General features: G+C 41.9%; 3 protein-coding genes and 1 long non-coding RNA gene across 6 annotated transcripts; 3 read left to right on the forward strand and 1 right to left on the reverse strand.

Moving 5' to 3' along the window:
- The first annotated feature begins 3,133 nt into the window (after positions 1–3,133).
- On the forward strand, positions 3,134–7,440 carry LOC108108149 (titin homolog). The gene is made up of 3 exons (XM_017216079.2): positions 3,134–3,428; positions 4,350–4,667; positions 4,726–7,440. Exons 1-3 carry the CDS (start codon positions 3,357–3,359, stop codon positions 7,120–7,122), a joined length of 2,787 nt encoding a protein of 928 aa, XP_017071568.1. The 5' UTR covers positions 3,134–3,356; the 3' UTR covers positions 7,123–7,440.
- A 393-nt stretch (positions 7,441–7,833) lies between these two features.
- On the reverse strand, positions 7,834–11,593 carry LOC108108207. Of its 3 annotated transcripts, none has more exons than XM_017216166.1 (3): positions 11,523–11,593; positions 9,167–9,320; positions 7,834–8,553 (listed from the first exon to the last, which is right to left on the reverse strand). In XM_017216166.1, the coding sequence occupies exons 2-3, from the start codon at positions 9,239–9,241 to the stop codon at positions 8,029–8,031; spliced, it is 600 nt and encodes a 199-aa protein (XP_017071655.1). In that variant the 5' UTR covers positions 9,242–9,320; positions 11,523–11,593; the 3' UTR covers positions 7,834–8,028. The 3 variants fall into 3 exon arrangements, with proteins under 3 accessions (XP_017071655.1, XP_017071657.1, XP_017071656.1); XM_017216168.1 differs by lacking the exon at positions 11,523–11,593 and adding an exon at positions 9,502–9,773; XM_017216167.1 differs by lacking the exon at positions 11,523–11,593 and adding an exon at positions 9,425–9,773.
- Positions 11,594–12,123: 530 nt separating this feature from the next.
- Positions 12,124–13,657, forward strand: LOC108107509 (transmembrane protein 209-like). The gene is made up of 2 exons (XM_017215051.1): positions 12,124–12,451; positions 12,513–13,657. The coding sequence occupies exons 1-2, from the start codon at positions 12,124–12,126 to the stop codon at positions 13,655–13,657; spliced, it is 1,473 nt and encodes a 490-aa protein (XP_017070540.1).
- Positions 13,658–14,401: 744 nt separating this feature from the next.
- On the forward strand, positions 14,402–15,160 carry LOC121529896. Its single transcript, XR_005993673.1, has 2 exons — positions 14,402–14,532; positions 14,726–15,160. It is a non-coding gene; the product is annotated as an uncharacterized LOC121529896 (long non-coding RNA).
- Positions 15,161–16,730: the final 1,570 nt, after the last annotated feature.

A 16,730-nucleotide genomic window follows, 5' to 3' on the forward strand; every position in this document is an offset into this window, starting at 1 on the left:
TGGAACCGAAGGTGTCTGCAAACGTGTGCCACATAATTGATCGTCAGAGAAACAGAAATAGTTTAGTTTTCAGCACTTTCTAAACTACGCCTCTGCACGGAAAGAAAATTGGATTGCTTTCAGAACTACTTCTTAAATATATGAGCCCTTTTTTAAAATGAAATCAATCTTTTGTTTATATAGTAAAAGTTCCAAGAACTTTAATCTCATCTAAGTGAGAATCCAAAGGTGTATTTCGAAAGTATTAAAGAAGAGCCACCACTTTTCCCAGTGCATTTCAGACTTTGGTTTACGCTTAATGTGGGCGGTGGTGTCGATCTCTGGATGTCTGGTGGGTGTGGCCGTTGGCCATATATCATGCAGATACGATCTGTTCTCGATATGTTGCCAAAAAACAAACAAACAAAAATTACTAAAATAATCAATTGAAATTCTCGCAGCGCGAGTGTTTGGTCAATGGGGATTGGGTTCGGGTTCGGGTTCGGGTGGAATAACGGTGAGCAACGTGCAGTGTTTGCGAAAAATCATAAATAGTATCAATGGATTTTTGGCCAAAAGGAAGTGTCAAATGGAAGTGGGCGTAGTCGTGGGTCAGATTTGAGATTTGGCAAAAAATATTGTTAGAAAATTTCTAAGCGCGTTCCACGGAATGCTCTACTAAGTGACAGGCGGCGACGTGCCGCTGTCAGGTGAACTGTCAACTCGGGCATTTGATGGAAACTTAATTAATTTAACTGCCGCTAGAAAGTGGGCCTGCATCGCCCACAGACCACTGACCACTGACCATTGCCCATCGCTCCATCACGTATACGCAGCGTGCACGCGACTCAGTGATCAGTAGCAGAAAATGAAGGGCCGATAACACATTTTAATTCCAACGCCCACGTGTTTAATTTCAGTTGCTTCTGAAATTGAAAAGCACTCATGATTTTCCATTGCAGTGCGATTTGCATTTTAGAAAGTTACATGTGTTTTTTCGCTGCATTATAATCAAGGCAGAAAAGCCCAAAAGTCCAAAAAGAAAAGGTCCAAGTCCAAGAAACATTTTCGCTGCTGCATTTTTTCAGGTGATTTTTTAAGTAATACTCCTCCTACTCCTCCTCCTTCTCCACCGCCTGCTGTCTATTAATAATTGAATTTTTCATAATTCCAGTCATGATTCTGGTTTTTGCTTGGACGTAGAACTTCTGCCTCAACCTCAACACGTCGCCTTGTTGTCAACTGGCTTATCTCTGCGCGATTCGCTCTTGGTTTGGGCCCTTTATGACTTTTTTAACTGGCAAACATTTTATGCAAAATGCATTTCGAGTTACTTTGTTGCCAAGTGCGATTAAGTGCATGAAGGCATGTTAATGATCACGTCTTAAATGCTTGACTAAAGGGAGTTTAAATAGTTTTATTCGTAGAATTGGTTTGTTTAAAACGATAGTTTTGAGATACAAAATAGGTAAAAGGATAAGTTGTCTTTCACTATTTTCTTGATGTATAGGAAAGATAGAAAAGATGTTCTACAGCTTACTCAATAAAATGTGTACTTTATTAATATAAGTATTATATATTATTAAAGGCAAACCTTCGCAATGAAGTCTTCTAGAACCCCTGATAGGCTCATTATTATGCCAGGAGCTCTCAGTTGGCTTACAAGATGAACAACTTCAGATAGACCAAAAAAGCGACTTTGATCAGCCGCCGCCTGAGCCTTTTTTATGAGCAGTTACATCCATGACAACTAACTAGCGCCAGTCAATACATAATTAATAAGAAGTACCATAATAATTGTTTCTTTATAGCCATTTCCGATGCCAATGGCCTCTGATAGCTTTCGCTTTTCTTCAGCCCAGGCGTATACGTGATTTTGATAGAACTAGGGGAGAGGGAAGAAGGGGTGGCGCACTAAACATGAAATTAGAAATTCATAATTGTCGCGTAATACGGCACCAAATAATATATGTGGACTTCGTGCGAAATGGTAGCAAACCATTCTAAATTGCTAATGCGCCTTAATAAGCTTCGCTTGTTTTGGGAGTTTCGGCTGGGCTTTATTTTTGTTTTTCAGTCTCTTTTTTCGATATTTTTTTATTATATTTTTGGGTGTGTGAAAGTCCCTGCATGATGATATTTCGTTTGTTGCATAATCCTTCCACACAGAGCGCCCAGGGCCAAGCCAATGAACCCCAACGAATTTTGGCCTGCCCATCTCTAGAAGAATCATGCTATATGACCATATACCATAAAACTGCAATCTCACGTCGTTGCCGAGTGTAATCTTTCGAGTGTAATCTGCTCTGTGGACTCGTGTCTTCGTCACCCATCTGCCAGTCTGGAGGCCTGCTAATGGATAAACAATTTCTCGGTAATAAAGCATTGTTGTCAACCAACTAACTGGGTTCTCGGGAACTTCTTTGCTGCCGGAACTGGAGGATTCGCGAATGTCAATGTAGCTCTAAGATCTAAGGAGGGATTTGGGTATTCATTTGAGGGGAATCACTTCAATAAGCAGAAGTTCCAAATTGAATCTATTATGAGTATTAATGAGAATTTCTTAATTATAATTATGAGTTCACCAAAAGTTGTTTTGTATAAGATTCTTCTTAAAAGGAAGATGAGTAAGAAATATTTCTCCATTGAACCTATTCATTTACCATATGAGCAGCTTAAATTGTCAAATAAATCATGAATTGTATCATAAACTTTGAAAGATTCTTTTACATTAAACTTAAAACCTCCATCTTGCAGAATATCAAATCTTGAGAAGATCTTGACCATGACCGTCATCTTTCTTCCCGCTCTCGTTCGCTGTCAGCTGGCTCTTGGGATTTATGTTCCACACACAAAACGGAATCCACAGACGACGGCACACTTTAAGCGCATGCGCGCCAAACTTACCGAGACCCACACAAGCACACCGTGCGTATACGCAATGTCACGTCTGCTGAGAAGAAGAGGGTTCCACCTGGTAATGGTGTGCGACTGTGATTGAGCTGTTACTGTACCTACCCAGGTGGGTACTACACCTTTCTTCGGGCCTCTCTGTGTGTGCGTGACTCTTCGGTTTCTCTGCCTTTTTGCATTCTTAATAAATCAACGCGAAGAATATATAAATTGGGCGGCTCGGTGGACGGTGGCAGTTAGTATTTTCCAGCCAACGGTGCCTCACAGGTGTGCAAAGAGCCCGCAGTGCGAGTGCAAGCCTTGGTCTTAACCTCTATAAAAAGCCTGGATATCGAATTGGATTAAAAGCAGCCCACACACTCATCAAGAAAATACCCAAAAAACGGATTAACGCGTGTGTTCCAGACAAGTGGATCGTGCCAAGTGATATATAGTGACTATAAATAAACAATCTGTGTGTGAAAATGCGGAAGACCGTGTGTTTGCTGCTTGCCCTGATGGCCACCTGCAGCGCAGGACCCCTGACCACCCATCAGGTGAGTGTTGAAGTCCAGCAAACGGATCTGTTGAAGTGTCCAGCAGACAGCTTGACCACCAAAGAGTACTTCCGTTCGCCTTAACGGAAATGGGAAACTGTTAATGAAATGTTTGCCGGCCCGCCACCGAGCCATACGATGAAATTTTAATGGGACATGGCCTGGACTCAGTCGCATTTGCATACAAGAATACTCGTATGCCACCTCTCCTACATCTTTGGCCTGGCTTATTTGGTATGCCAAGCGTTTAGCCTTTTTTAACGGCCAAGACTCCAAGAGCTGGTCTAAGGTATTTATAGGCACTTGCAGGTGGCTTAATGACAGGTAGAAGCCGGCAAGAATTCGCCAGCGAAATCACTGAAAATGGTTCCAAGAATTGCTAATACCCCGACCGACTCTTCAATTTGCATTACTCATCGAGGGGACCTTTTCGAGAAAGGTCTCTGTACGACCGAAAGTTTTCGACCCCCAACAACTCATTGAAATGCAGCGGCCAAAATAATAAGTTAATAACAAATCCATATGGCTAAAATATTATGTGATAATATTTGAGCGTTCCATTCGAAAGTGACTTCAATTGCAATTGCGCCCCATAAAAGGGCTGCAACAGGTGCGAAGTGCACAGTGGGCTGGGCTTTTGGGTCTTCGTTTCGATTCGATTCGATTTAATTTTCACTTGCCGCCGCCTCGTAGACGAAAACTAGAACACAAGTGAAATTTTTCGGGTGCCTAGCTGAGTCGCAGAGTCACGTGCTGGATTTCTGGGATTATCCATGCCTGTCACGTACCTCGTTAGCTGAATGGATCGTACAGCTGGCTAATCGTACACAGAAAGCAAAGTTAGGACTTGACGTGGAATAGGGGATACTATCATTAAGAGAATCCTTGAAGAAAAACAACCAACCTGCAATCTTCTTTCAGAAAATAAAAGCACCTGTGATCCGTGAGGAACCTATGCCAGCTGAGGTGGAAATGCCTGAACAGACCGAAACGGAGGATGAGTCAGCTCCGGCGGAAGCTGCTCCCCTGGGAACCCTTACCCTGCCCAGCAATGCCACCTCCATCCGGTCGGACATCACGGATAACTTCTCGTGTGCCAACAAGACCTATGGTTACTACGCGGATGTGGAGAACGATTGCCAGATCTTCCATGTCTGCTTGCCAGTTACCTACGCCGATGGCAGGGAAAACACCTTCCGCTGGAGCTTCATCTGCCCCGAGGAGACCATCTTCAGTCAGGTGGGTGTCCTGGTAATCATTAATTCTGTTTTGAAATAATATCAAACCTATCCCCCAGGAATCTTTCACCTGCATGCGTCGCGAGGACATGACCATCGAGTGCCAGGATAGCTCCAGATACTACGAACTGAATGGCAACTTTGGTGGTCCCGCTGAACAGGAAAGTAAACCCACTCCTGAGGAGAGTGAGCAGCCGGAGAAGGAGGAGGAGCAAGAGGAGGAGGAATCTAAGCCAGTTGAGGCAGAGCCAGAGATTGCCCCAGAACCTGAGGAGGAGCCACCCAAGCCAGTGAAGCCAGTCAAGGTGCAGAAACCCAAACCCAACCGAAGGAAGCCCCAACCTCAAAGGAAGGTTCCAGTTCCAGTGACAGCTGCTCCAGAGGTGGAAGCTATTCCCGAACCAGTGGCCCACGTTGAGGTGGAATCTAAGCCCATTAAGCCACAGAGATTCTCCGTCAGACCCAACAAGGAGAGACCCCAGGGATTAAGACCCGCGATTGTTGCACCTACCCGTAATGAACTCTTCAATGGAATCCGCAAACGTCCAGCGATCTTCAACAAGCCCACTACAGTGAAGCCCGTGGAGGAAATGGTTGAAAGTGAACCAGCTGTTACTGAGGCGGTGGTCCAACTCAGTGAGCCCCAGCCCACGCTGAAACTGCAGACCTTATTTGCCGAGCCAGAGGTGATTCCCGTGGAAATCCAGGAACCCGAGGTTCAGGCATCCGAGCCAGCTGTGACTTTTGTTCAACCAGAGCCGGTTGTTGAGGAGGCAGAGCCCACCAAGGTAGATATTGATACCAGAATCGAGGATGTTAAGCCCATCGAAGCCATCGAAGAGATTCCCGCTGTCATAGTCGAAAGTTTGGATCAATCAATGCCTATGGAAAGTGAGAAGAAGCCAGAGGAGCTTGAGGAAACTAAGGCCACTGAAGAAATCAAAGTAGAAGAGCAGGCCAAGCCATCAGAAGAGATTAAGCCAGAGGAAGCAATGAAACCAGAGGAGGAAGAGGTACAACCCCAGGTGGAAGTTCAAGCCGAAGAAGAGCCAGAAGTTCCAGCTAAGGTGGAAGAGATCCATGAAGTTATGCCCGAGGTCATTAAATCGGAGCCAGCAATCGTGGAAGGCAGCAACTCCCATGAGGAGCCTCTGAGTCTTGAAACCCTGGAAGCAGCCAAGCCAGCAGATGCACCCGAGAGTATGCCAGCTACTCCCGAAATGGAGCAACACAGTCCTTTAGTTGAGGAAATTCTGGACAACACCCACGACGGCGAGGCCCAAGAGTCGCTGGGAGGCTTCAAGCCAGTAGATCCCGTGATGGCCGCCGAGGCAGAGCAACTGATCACCGACTTCCTGAATACCTTGAAGAAAAACGAAGAGAAACCAGAGACTGATATGGCAGAGAGCATGTTACCAGTGGAGAATGCCGATGTGTCCATTGAGGAGGCCAAGCTGCCGGAACCTGAAATCGTGGACAAGAATGCCTCAGTCGAGGAACAATTGTTAGAGGAAATGGAAGATAAGAAGTCCCCGAAGCCCCAAATGATGGAGGACTCTCCTATTATCAACATTATGCAGGTGCAACATATGCCCATGGACTACCAGATCCCAGTCAAAGTAATTCCCGTTCATATCCAGCCGGCTTTTGAAATCCCTGAGGAAGTAGAGGACGCTAAGGAAAGCGCTCCAGAGGAAGTTAAGGAAACGGCACCAGAGGAGACCAAGGAAAGTGCTCCCGAGGAAGTGAAGGAAGTTATTCCCGAAGAAGTTAAGGAAGCAATTCCGGAAGAAGTAAAGGATGATATTCCTGAAGAAATTAAGGAAGCTGCTCCTGAGGAAATTCCTAGCGAGAAAGTCGAAGAAGCTGCCGCCCAAGAAACTTCTCCTGAAGAAATCAAGGAAATCCATCCCGAGGAAATCAAGGAGTCTGCTCCTGAGCAAATGCAAGAGACTGTTCCTGAGATAGTTCCGCAATCTGAGTCTGAACTGGTGGCCAAACCCGAGGAAACTCCCCTACAAGACGATGCCCAGGAAAGTCTAGTCACCGCCGCCTACATGCCCTCGATCAGCATCGATGACATCGTGGAGCTGGTCAAAGAGCGCCTGGACCAGACGCCTAAAAAGGAACAGATGGCTCCTATGGAGCTGATACTCACGCCAGGTGGGGCTGCACCCATGACCCTGGTTCAGAACAACCCTGAGAAAACGGATCAGGAGCCTCAGCCAGCGGAAGTGGCGGAATCCACTGCCGAGCAGGAGGAGGAACTCATCCTGCCCATCTACAAGCGCATCTCAGAAGCCGAACCCGCCATGTCCAAGGTGCAAACGGTGCCGGTAACGGTGAGCAAGGTGGAAACGGAAACCCTGCCGGAAACTGAGTCCCAGCCGGAAGTAAGGGAACCAAAGATGGATGCCCGCAAGCGCCGCTTCCTGTTCCGCGCCGATGCCAGCTAGAGGGGATGAGAGACAGTGAGAGAGAGAGATAGAGAAGGACCGATAGCAATCCTGGAGAGGATTATCCTTCCACTTAGCCCGAACCGGAACCCCGTTCACCTCCTAGTTCCCAATACGCTATCCCACTCATTTGCACCTAGGCAAGTTTTATTTAATAATTTTTTGATTTCCTAGTTTTATGGCCATTTCTTAAAGGAAAAACGTGCACGAGAGTTGAAATTTAAGATTAGAATTGTTGTTCCGACGAGTTAAACAAACAAATTACAAAACAAAAAATTTCCAAAAAAATCTTAAAATAAAAATCTTAAAAAAATTAAATACCTAAATTTTTTGGGATTGTAGTTGGGATATTTTATTTTTGCCAGCTAATCAACTCCATCGTGCAGAGGTTTGAGTGTCCTGTGACTTGCCAAATCGCATTCAATCTCTGAACGGTAGAGATGGTCAGCTTAAAAGCAACCTAAAGACTTAATCAAACTTTAGTTAAGAACATTAATTTATTTACCCAAAATTAACACGGATTTTTAACTATATAGACTTCGATTTGAAGCCTGAAAAACGATATCTCAACATTGAAAGATTTTCTAAGCCTAACCAAAAGACTTGGAAAACGAACTTTTGATACGTATCTTCTACTGATAGCCCAAACTAGTTACTGCTACTAAAGCTAATACCTCCGATATATTTTACTCTATTTCACAAAGACAAAACTACAATATTGGTAATTTATTATAGAAAATCGTTTACAAATCGCATTAACACTTAGGCTTTGGGTAATTAGCTGTATGAGGCAACTACCAGGTGAGAGAACTACAATTTACAAATACAGTGAACACTGGACGTTAAGTAACTAACACATCACATTGACAAACGCAACCGGTGGATATCTGCAGTGAATCCCACCGACTACGCCTCCGTTTCCTGTTCAAGTTCGCCAGCCTGGATTTCTTCGGGGGTTCGCAGATCGATGGCGAACTTTTGACGCGTGGGCGTTATAGTGTCGTTAGGCGTGGCATCTCCCTCATCCTCGCCAGCAGCCTCCTTGACCCTTCGAGAATAATCCTGAAAGGCAGCGGCCAGGGCAAAGGTCAACTTGCGAGCCATTGCTCGACTGTCGCAGACGAAGGCGTGGACTTCGAAGGGATGCGGACTGGACTCATCCTTGACTACGATCATTGCAAAGACTCTTGTGTAGACCAAATCCTGAACTCCATACGAAATCGTATCGATCGGATAGCTCCAGTGATTGATGCTGGCCTTGGGTGAAATGATCTCCAGCTGGACACCGTCGGTGGACACCTTCAACTCGCAATTCGGCAGGACCTTGTTGGGCGGCAAATTCTTGGCCACGCCCACCATTATATCCACCGGGCGGCGCGTATACTTAATGCCCCAAAGTCCACGTGCCACTTCGGATCCAATGTATTTCACCTGCAGGCAAAAAATAGATTTATATTAAATCCCAGATCTAAAACATATATTTTTCCCATTCAACAAAGGCTAAAAGATATGTCTTTGGGATTATTCAGCGGCGGCATTGGCTTCCGCTGCGCATGCGTTGCCGTTAGAGTCGCTTCATTTGCATCCGACCTGCGACCGGATGTCCACAGCCGAGCCAAAATGTTGTTGCTGCTGCTGCTCATGTGGTGCCAACGACACGCCCCTTTCCCCACCACAGCCCCCATCTGAAGTTCAGCAGGGCGTGACGCGTGCGTGTCTGGCTCTTTTTTTTGGCCATGTCTCGTATGCGGGAGGTAAGCTCTTATGTCTGCTTTTGTTTGCTTATGCACTTAGGGAAAACGTTATTACTTTTGAGATTTCAATTATTTTAATATTTTTGTAGGGCTTTGGAAAGGCAAAAGAGTAATGTCATTTCACTACTCAACTACTCCCCAGTGAAAAAAGTGATTTAAACAATTACTAATTATTTGTTTTCAGTGCATTTTGGGTCATATATTTTATCTTTACCATTGGTACCTGAACTTGCGTCACTCAGTTCACAGCATTTAAATACTCATACGCATTTCGCAATTTGGACACTCACCTTGAACGTTATGGGCAAGTCCTCCACATTGACCTGACTGTCCAGATCGGTGGTACTACTATTGCCGGAGGCCATTCTATGTCTTCAGTCGTATCTCGTGGGTTGCAAAGGTGCAAGCGAAGATCCACCGTTAAACGCATTCACCGCTAACCAACTGAAAGGGCGCAAAAAACATGAGGTTAAGCAATGCTCTCATTAAGAGTATCTCGGGGATACTTTGTGCGGTGTATTACTGTTCACAATACACCGTTGCATTACCATATCGCTGCCGTAATCACTGAATTTTACATGGTTTACTTTGTGTGCGCTATTTAAGGTTATATGTGAATATATACCTATATTCCACTGAATATCGGTCGACTAATTGTTCTGTTTGGGTTTGTTGTTGCTGTTGCCGGCTACCGATTGCTACTGAACTCGCGATCGGCGTCAAAAGGTGTCGCAAGTTGTGCCCCAGGTAGCTCCACTCCCTCTTGCTCACTCCCCTTGCCCCATTTCACTCTCTCGCTCTCTCTCTCTCTCTCTCTCTCTCGTACAGGTAACAAAGAGCGCAGGCTAAACAAAAGCAGCGCTCAGATAACCATTTTTTCTCTCACGCGTTGTCGCTGCCTAAGCACAAACAACTGATATTAGAAGCAATGGTTGTGCAGAGAGAAAAAATGTGTAGGCCTTGCTTGAAATTAATGAATATTTAAAAAAATTTATATAACTAAATAAGTTCCTTAATACACTTTAAGCCATCATAATCCTTACTGAGAGATAACCACAAACTAACCTAATAAAAACTTTTGGTTCTCTTTAAAGCGTAAATTCCTTTCAGTGAAGCTGTGAAAATGTTTACCATATACGATCAAGCTTTTTAAATCTAATCAAAAAATAATTATTAGGTAAAACTTGAGTGTTGCAACTGATAGCGAAGCCAACTTTACTCAGGCAGAGCATTCAATCAACAACTTACTTTTTCCCCTCTCACTATAAGCCACACACTATTTATTAGAAATGAATTATTAATATTTCCTCACGCAGCCCGTTGACCACTTCAAATGCACAACAAACATTGGTATAAACCGGATATATATAATACAATGGCCATGCTGCAATAGTTGCATGCCTGCCAATTAATGACCAACGAGAGAAAACCAAATTAAAACCAAAACTGAAACGAAATGCAATGAAATGAGTTCATTGCAATGCATTTTACCTGTGTGACGTCACTTTAGTGGCTGATCGGGGATTTACCAGTGCAATACCCTACTTTTTTTTGTTCAACTCTGACAATTTTGATGCCAATGACCCAAGCGGATAGCAAGTGACAATGGCCATTAGTATACACAAAACAAGCTACTAATTGCATTCTCTTCTGGGATTTGCATCACCCCTGATCCAGATATTTATGTAGATCACGTTCATGGCTTTTTAAATGCATTACCAAGTTTAAAGGCTGCTTGCATCACTATTCCAATTTTCAGCAATTTTCCCCAATATATACTTAAGTTCCGCTCACTTTTTCACTCTCCTTATCGTGGTTTACATTTGGGCTATCGCATAGTTGCAGTCACAAAACAATAAAAAACGATTGTTTCCTATTTCTATATAACTTTCTTATAGTTTTATGACTCGATGCACAGGGAGAAAAATTATTAAAAAGGTCTTTTGAAAACTTAAAACTCTAAATATAAGTATCTATGTTTATCATTTGTAGTTAGACTAACTTACAGTAAGTAAGCTTCAGATATATATACCACGATTAAATCCATTCATTCTATGCACACTCTAATGTAATCCCCTCACATAACTTAATAACTATCACAATACGACCAAACATAACAATAACAATATCAGACACAGATACAGTAGCACCACTCGCAGTCCAATTTAGATAATTTCCACTGGACATTTCAGTTTAAACGGTGTCGAAGCCGGAAGCTGCTCATATGAGCATATCTCCTCTGTTCATATATCACACAAATATCGTTTTTTATTATAATTTGTTTACGGGCACTGATGATTACACTCATTTGTGGCACAAACTGCTTAGTTGGAGCTTGCACTAATTCTCTGATTTTCAAAATGACTAATTCGTTACTTTTATTTACACTTAAATTTTTTATGGTCACCACTTTGAAGTTCCAATTGCCTGTTATCACACAACAAAACATTTACCCATTCGTCTAATCTTATCACTCTCTGCCTCACGCACACGAGGTAAATTGGCACAGGTAAAACCGTAAGAGTTTTATTTGTTATTTTTACCCGTAAATGGCTAAAATATCCTCAGTCGAAATATATAGAAATGACAAATATATATTTGTGGTGATTCCCGATTTGTTGAGCGGGGAAGTCACATTGCAATTACCGATCTTATCGTGGCTATGTTGTCTTGTGCACCTGTTTCCTCTGCCGGTAAACGCGAGACTAACGAAAACCCCAACGATCGTAGTCAGTGATGCCGCTGTGGGCTTTTTTTGCCACATCTAATAGTTTTTACTAGTGAACAAGCCTAACCAAAATTATATGGACGAATAGTCCCTTCTGTAGAAATCTTATTTTATTTTTTTAGGTATCAGTTGATTTTAAATTATTTTTAGGGGTTTTTGGGAGTAAATTATGTCAGCACTGATATGTTCCTTTCACTTTTTTAAGCCGATACTTAAACCATATCTAAACTTAAAGTTTAAAAAGCTTTCGACTAAATAAAAACCAAATAGCGTAATAATTGTATAGTGTTTTATAAACAAAAAGGCACTTAAGTTCTGAAATTTGTTTAATTAGTTAGTAGGTAAGACCGTTATTAAATTAGCGTCTAAATAAGATGCACGATTAATTGGAATTTATAACTTTTCGCTAAGAATTTAATATGTGAGAAATTTGAACAAATATCAAGCTAACCCTGTCACTTGAACTAAAACTGTCAGACTTCTTTATATATTGTATATTATATTTTTAACCTTTAAAAAATGAATTGTAGAAGTATTTTGTCGCCGCCAAAAAGCAATCCTTTGGTTCAGCGCAGCCTCGATTTGAGACTTCGAATCGCCCAGGCGAAGAATTACCTAAAAAGATGCCTTCTAAATGTGGTGATACTATCGCTGTTGCTTTTGGACATTCGGGTGAATGGAAACTACGCCAACAGGAAGTATTGGTTGTACCTGACCGAATATTTAATATCCACTGTGCTTGCCCTAAGCGCATTGGCCTGTTTCGTGAAGTATTTGTGGCTAATCCATGGAGAAGAGCAGGTGATCGGAACGGCAAACCAAAAGTATCTGCTGGATGGCAGGGATGGTCAGTTGGTATAAAAGGCTAATAATATATTTACTACATACATTCCTCTCTCCTCCTTTAGAAAACATCTTTGGAACAGTGTGCATACGCCCAAAAGCAAAGCCACTCAGTTACAAGCCGGAAACCTGGCCCTTCATTTACTGGCACTCTTCGTTCCATTCCTGCCGTAGGAGGGCGAACCAATGCCAGATACCCTTAAGGGTGAAGACAGACTCACTGATGTCCAACTGCACGTCACCGTATGATCAACTTTGTCGAGATGATTTCATCACCGATATCCGGAAGTTACCTGCTTTGATAAAGCGAGCTGAAATGGAGCGGTGCATGGTAGAAGAAGATAAAAACAAAATCAAAAGATTTCAAATGACCTGCTCCCATCCGGCCAAACAGAACTCATACCAATTTACTCCACTCTGGTCTGATAACTTTGTTTGCCCAACCAACTGTTCCAAGGTCGAAAAGCCCATCTGCCCAAATAACTTACTGCAGTATGTGGCCAACTTACGGTCGTGGATATCAATCACGATATTGCATCGTTTGGTAAAAGAGATTGAGTATGTGGATAAGGCGTTTCTCGATCTTGGTCATCGCAACTTCAAGATTGGATCACTAAATCTGGAGGTGCTACGATTGATAGCCCAGGACCGAAGCATCGTGAATCCTTTTATACCCATGATGCCTATGGTGCTGGCTTTTCTGGACACCTTTAACAACCAGGAATACCTTGTGCAGCGCATTAAAGAGCTATCAGAAGGCTCCTACATAGCCAACTATAGATGGAAATCAGACAGAGCAAGCAATGGTCAGGAATGGACAGATGACCGACCCACTGATGCGGCTATACTGTTCCACTTGTTTTGCGTTTACCTTGATAGCCAATTAATGACAGCGCCGCCGGACGGCCGACGAAGGCCTTTCTACTCCCGTTATGTGATCATTAGGGATGAGAACTCAAACAAGGACATCGTCTCCTGTGTGAGCAACAAAGCGAACTGCGCCATTCTAGCCACAAGTAACATGCAACCTTATCCCAAGTTTAATTTCATCGATGACAAGAAGATGCACGATTGTGCTTACGACAGTAACAATCTTTTTCACGTAATAATCCAGTTTTTGAAATACATGCGTGAGAAGCAGGAGTCCGTCCTGGAGTGCGTCAGTCTCGGCAAAAGTGGCATCAACATCATCGGCGTTATTGAAGACTGATCTGTCATCCAAGTGGAATAATTGTTCGTGTTATTTCCATTGTTTTCTGCGTATTCGTTTCTTATCATAGTTTGCTTTAATAAAATTATTAACATTTCGTCTTTGCATCGCTTGCTAACATGAAATCGCAAGACATTCATTTTAGATTTTATTTTAGCGCAAATATATGATATTTTGTAACAATGTTTCCAAAGAAAATACAGAAACAAAATAAGATTTTGATTAAAAATAATATTTAAAACAGAGGTCATCAAAACTATCTTTTACTTTGAAAATAACGGTTGAAAACGGTAACTACTGCCAACTAAGCTATTTTCTAGCTTAAAAATAGCTATTTTCCTTACTACTGTTTTACCCATGTCCACAACCATTTTCAAAAATAATTTATTGCAAAGGTCAGAGCTATCGATATTTTGATATTAGGTAAGTATCAAATTTTACGGCAAGTGCAAAAGTTTTCATAATGCTAGACTATGCTGGACTATTGGACTTTTCAACAAGTAGAAGTTTTAGAGGAATACTGTCGTGCAATCGATATTTGCATGGATAACATCGACGCTGTGTCATTACTAGCTGACCAAGTTATCGAATCTTCGCCCACCTCTATTAGGTGGAAAATATATTTTATTAAAAAAAATCATCCATCCGCGCTGTTACATCGTCTGTGTAGTGCGCTCCGCTCCGAGTGCGGCAAAAAGCAACCAAGAAGGCAGAAAATCGGTAAATTACGGCAAAGAAGTGAGAAGTTATCCAGAAATTTTCTCGACAAGTGCACGTGCAATTATAAATCGTTCTCGGTTCCCCCGCTCCTTTCCACCATCCATTGTGACTGTGCACAATTAACTTGCATACATATACATATAGGCCTACTGTTTGTATGTATTCCTGCCACCCCAAAAGAGGCGAAACAAGAAAAGCAGAGGAATTTCTGCAAAATCTACGAAAACGTAGCATTTTTCACTTTTTCCTCTACAATCTTTTCACTCGTCTCTTTGCTATTGCAGCAACAAAAGAAACGCCGAATATCTGAAGTTGTTTTCTTTTTCCACTTTTATCGCAAAACCACAGCAACACAGTTCCTGCACCGCCCTCTACCCCTCCTTTGTGCCCTTTAAAGATAGTGAACATTGGCTAAAAACAACTGGTATACATCAATATAAAGACATTTCACACGTTTTGACATTTGAAATAATTTTTTATGAAGTCGCTAAATATAATTGAAAGTAAATATTTTTTTATGACAGTATTTAGTATTTAATTGTTCAATATTGCGAATGTACACTGCCATCCGTAAAATAATGAATATTTATTATCATCTGTGTTGCATCGAAAAACAACTATAATTAAAGTTTTTAATCACTAGCCAGTACAACCAGAAGCCAATACTTACCTAACTTTATGAATATTAGATTTACTAAATAGAGATGTCTAATTTGAAATACAAATCACTTTCGATTTTAGCCACTTCAGTGGGAGCTGCGTTCCTGCTAAGGAACCTTAACATCAAAAACACCGATTCCCAGTCGCAAAGCATCGGTAAGTTACAGCTTACGTTTGATATTTTATAAATTATTTTTAGTTTAAAATAAGAACAAGAATCAGGAAGGAATTAATAAGGAGCATATGTATACTTCTTTGATAACGTAGACTTTAAAAATAAACCGTTGATCATAGGTTGCTACCTAACAGTGTCCTCGAGAAAACCTGTACCAACATGTCTGTGACCCATCAGGTTGTTATCGTTGTTTTCCAAACTGGACGGGTGGGCGTGGTCAGGTAGTCATGCCCGTGTAATATCTGCATTTCAACAAACGATCTTAATCTCGGCTTCCTTTTGAGGGCCTTTCGTCTAGGACTTGTTATACTTGATTTATGGCCTCTTCCGATCCCATCTTCCCATCCTCAAAAACCGGTTGTTTCTGCTTAATCATCGCTTCTCTCTGGATATTTTATCAGAAATTCTTTCTGACTCATTGCTTTGCTAAAGTTACTGCCCCGGCAATCCCCATTCTGTTGTTAAAAACATTTTGCTTATTCTTAAGCGATATATTTTGTTTACTTATTTGCTTATGTTACTATCTATATATCATAGAAAGGAAATAGGAAGCAAAATTAAAACGCATTTTGATAAATTTATTTTGCAGAAATTTGCAAATTTACATCTTGGTGTGCGAACACGTTTTCTTGAGCTATGACGTCTTAAAAGTAAACAATCAACACGCATTTGAAAATGAATTCATTACCGCCTCTTCAAAAGTTGTTTGATATTCGCAATGGGTACGAAATTCTCTGCGAGATTGTGTATTGCTGCGATTTTCACTGTTGCATTAACCCCGTGTGTTCTGCCCTAATTAAATCACATTAAATGTCTGCTCGCTGTGGCTGAAATAATTCGATTTAAAGGTCAGACCCCACCACTCACACAAGTAACTTTCCAACTCTTTTTGTTCTCAGTTCCCAGTTCATCAGGGTAAAATTACTGAAATTGAAAGCAAGGCGGCGGCGGAGGAGAGGAAAAATCAATATGTGCTAATATAATTTTGTGGGAAAACAAATTAAAACGCACAAAACAGCTCCGGATTGCTACCTATTTATTCAGTTGATTTAGTTCAGTATCAGGGGTGAATATTTGATCAGCATTTAATATTTGATACTGGTCATTTTGATTTGTGGGCAAACACATTCACTATTGACTGCAACTGGAAATGGAACGGAAAGTGGGTTATGTTTGCCCCGGCCACCATAAAGTAGCTTTAATTTACGACTGCAACTAAAGTAGGTTAGCCTAGGTCCAGATAAGCCTTCTCCCACTTCCTCAACGTCTCTCTAGCGGACCAACGATATTACATTTTAATCTCAAAGATATTTGGATATCTGGGTTTTCATGCACATGCGACCTTGACATGGTTTCATAGTTGTTCCAAAGGGCTTTCCACTTATATTACTGTATCCATTGAAATTTGATTTGGCAGCCTGGCGAATTTTTGATATTTGTTTATCGCAGCCACTCCATGCAAATTGGGCCAATTCAGTTGGCCATATTTTTAGCCGACATATCCATGCAATGTTTGTA

The sequence above is a fragment of the Drosophila eugracilis genome, unplaced genomic scaffold (assembly GCF_018153835.1).
Source record: "Drosophila eugracilis isolate 14026-0451.02 unplaced genomic scaffold, ASM1815383v1 contig_2088, whole genome shotgun sequence".
In the NCBI taxonomy this organism is placed as follows: domain Eukaryota; kingdom Metazoa; phylum Arthropoda; class Insecta; order Diptera; family Drosophilidae; genus Drosophila; species Drosophila eugracilis.

Coding starts and splice junctions, on each gene's coding strand:
- LOC108108149 (XM_017216079.2), top strand. CDS start 3,357: ATGCGGAAGACCGTGTGTTTGCTGCTTGCCCTGATGGCCACCTGCAGC. Junction 3,429..4,349: donor GACCCCTGACCACCCATCAG/GTGAGTGTTGAA, acceptor ATCTTCTTTCAG/AAAATAAAAGCACCTGTGAT. Junction 4,668..4,725: donor AGGAGACCATCTTCAGTCAG/GTGGGTGTCCTG, acceptor CCTATCCCCCAG/GAATCTTTCACCTGCATGCG.
- LOC108108207 (XM_017216166.1), bottom strand. CDS start 9,241: ATGGCCTCCGGCAATAGTAGTACCACCGATCTGGACAGTCAGGTCAAT. Junction 8,554..9,166: donor ACTTGCCCATAACGTTCAAG/GTGAGTGTCCAA, acceptor TTTTGCCTGCAG/GTGAAATACATTGGATCCGA.
- LOC108107509 (XM_017215051.1), top strand. CDS start 12,124: ATGAATTGTAGAAGTATTTTGTCGCCGCCAAAAAGCAATCCTTTGGTT. Junction 12,452..12,512: donor TCTGCTGGATGGCAGGGATG/GTCAGTTGGTAT, acceptor CTCCTCCTTTAG/AAAACATCTTTGGAACAGTG.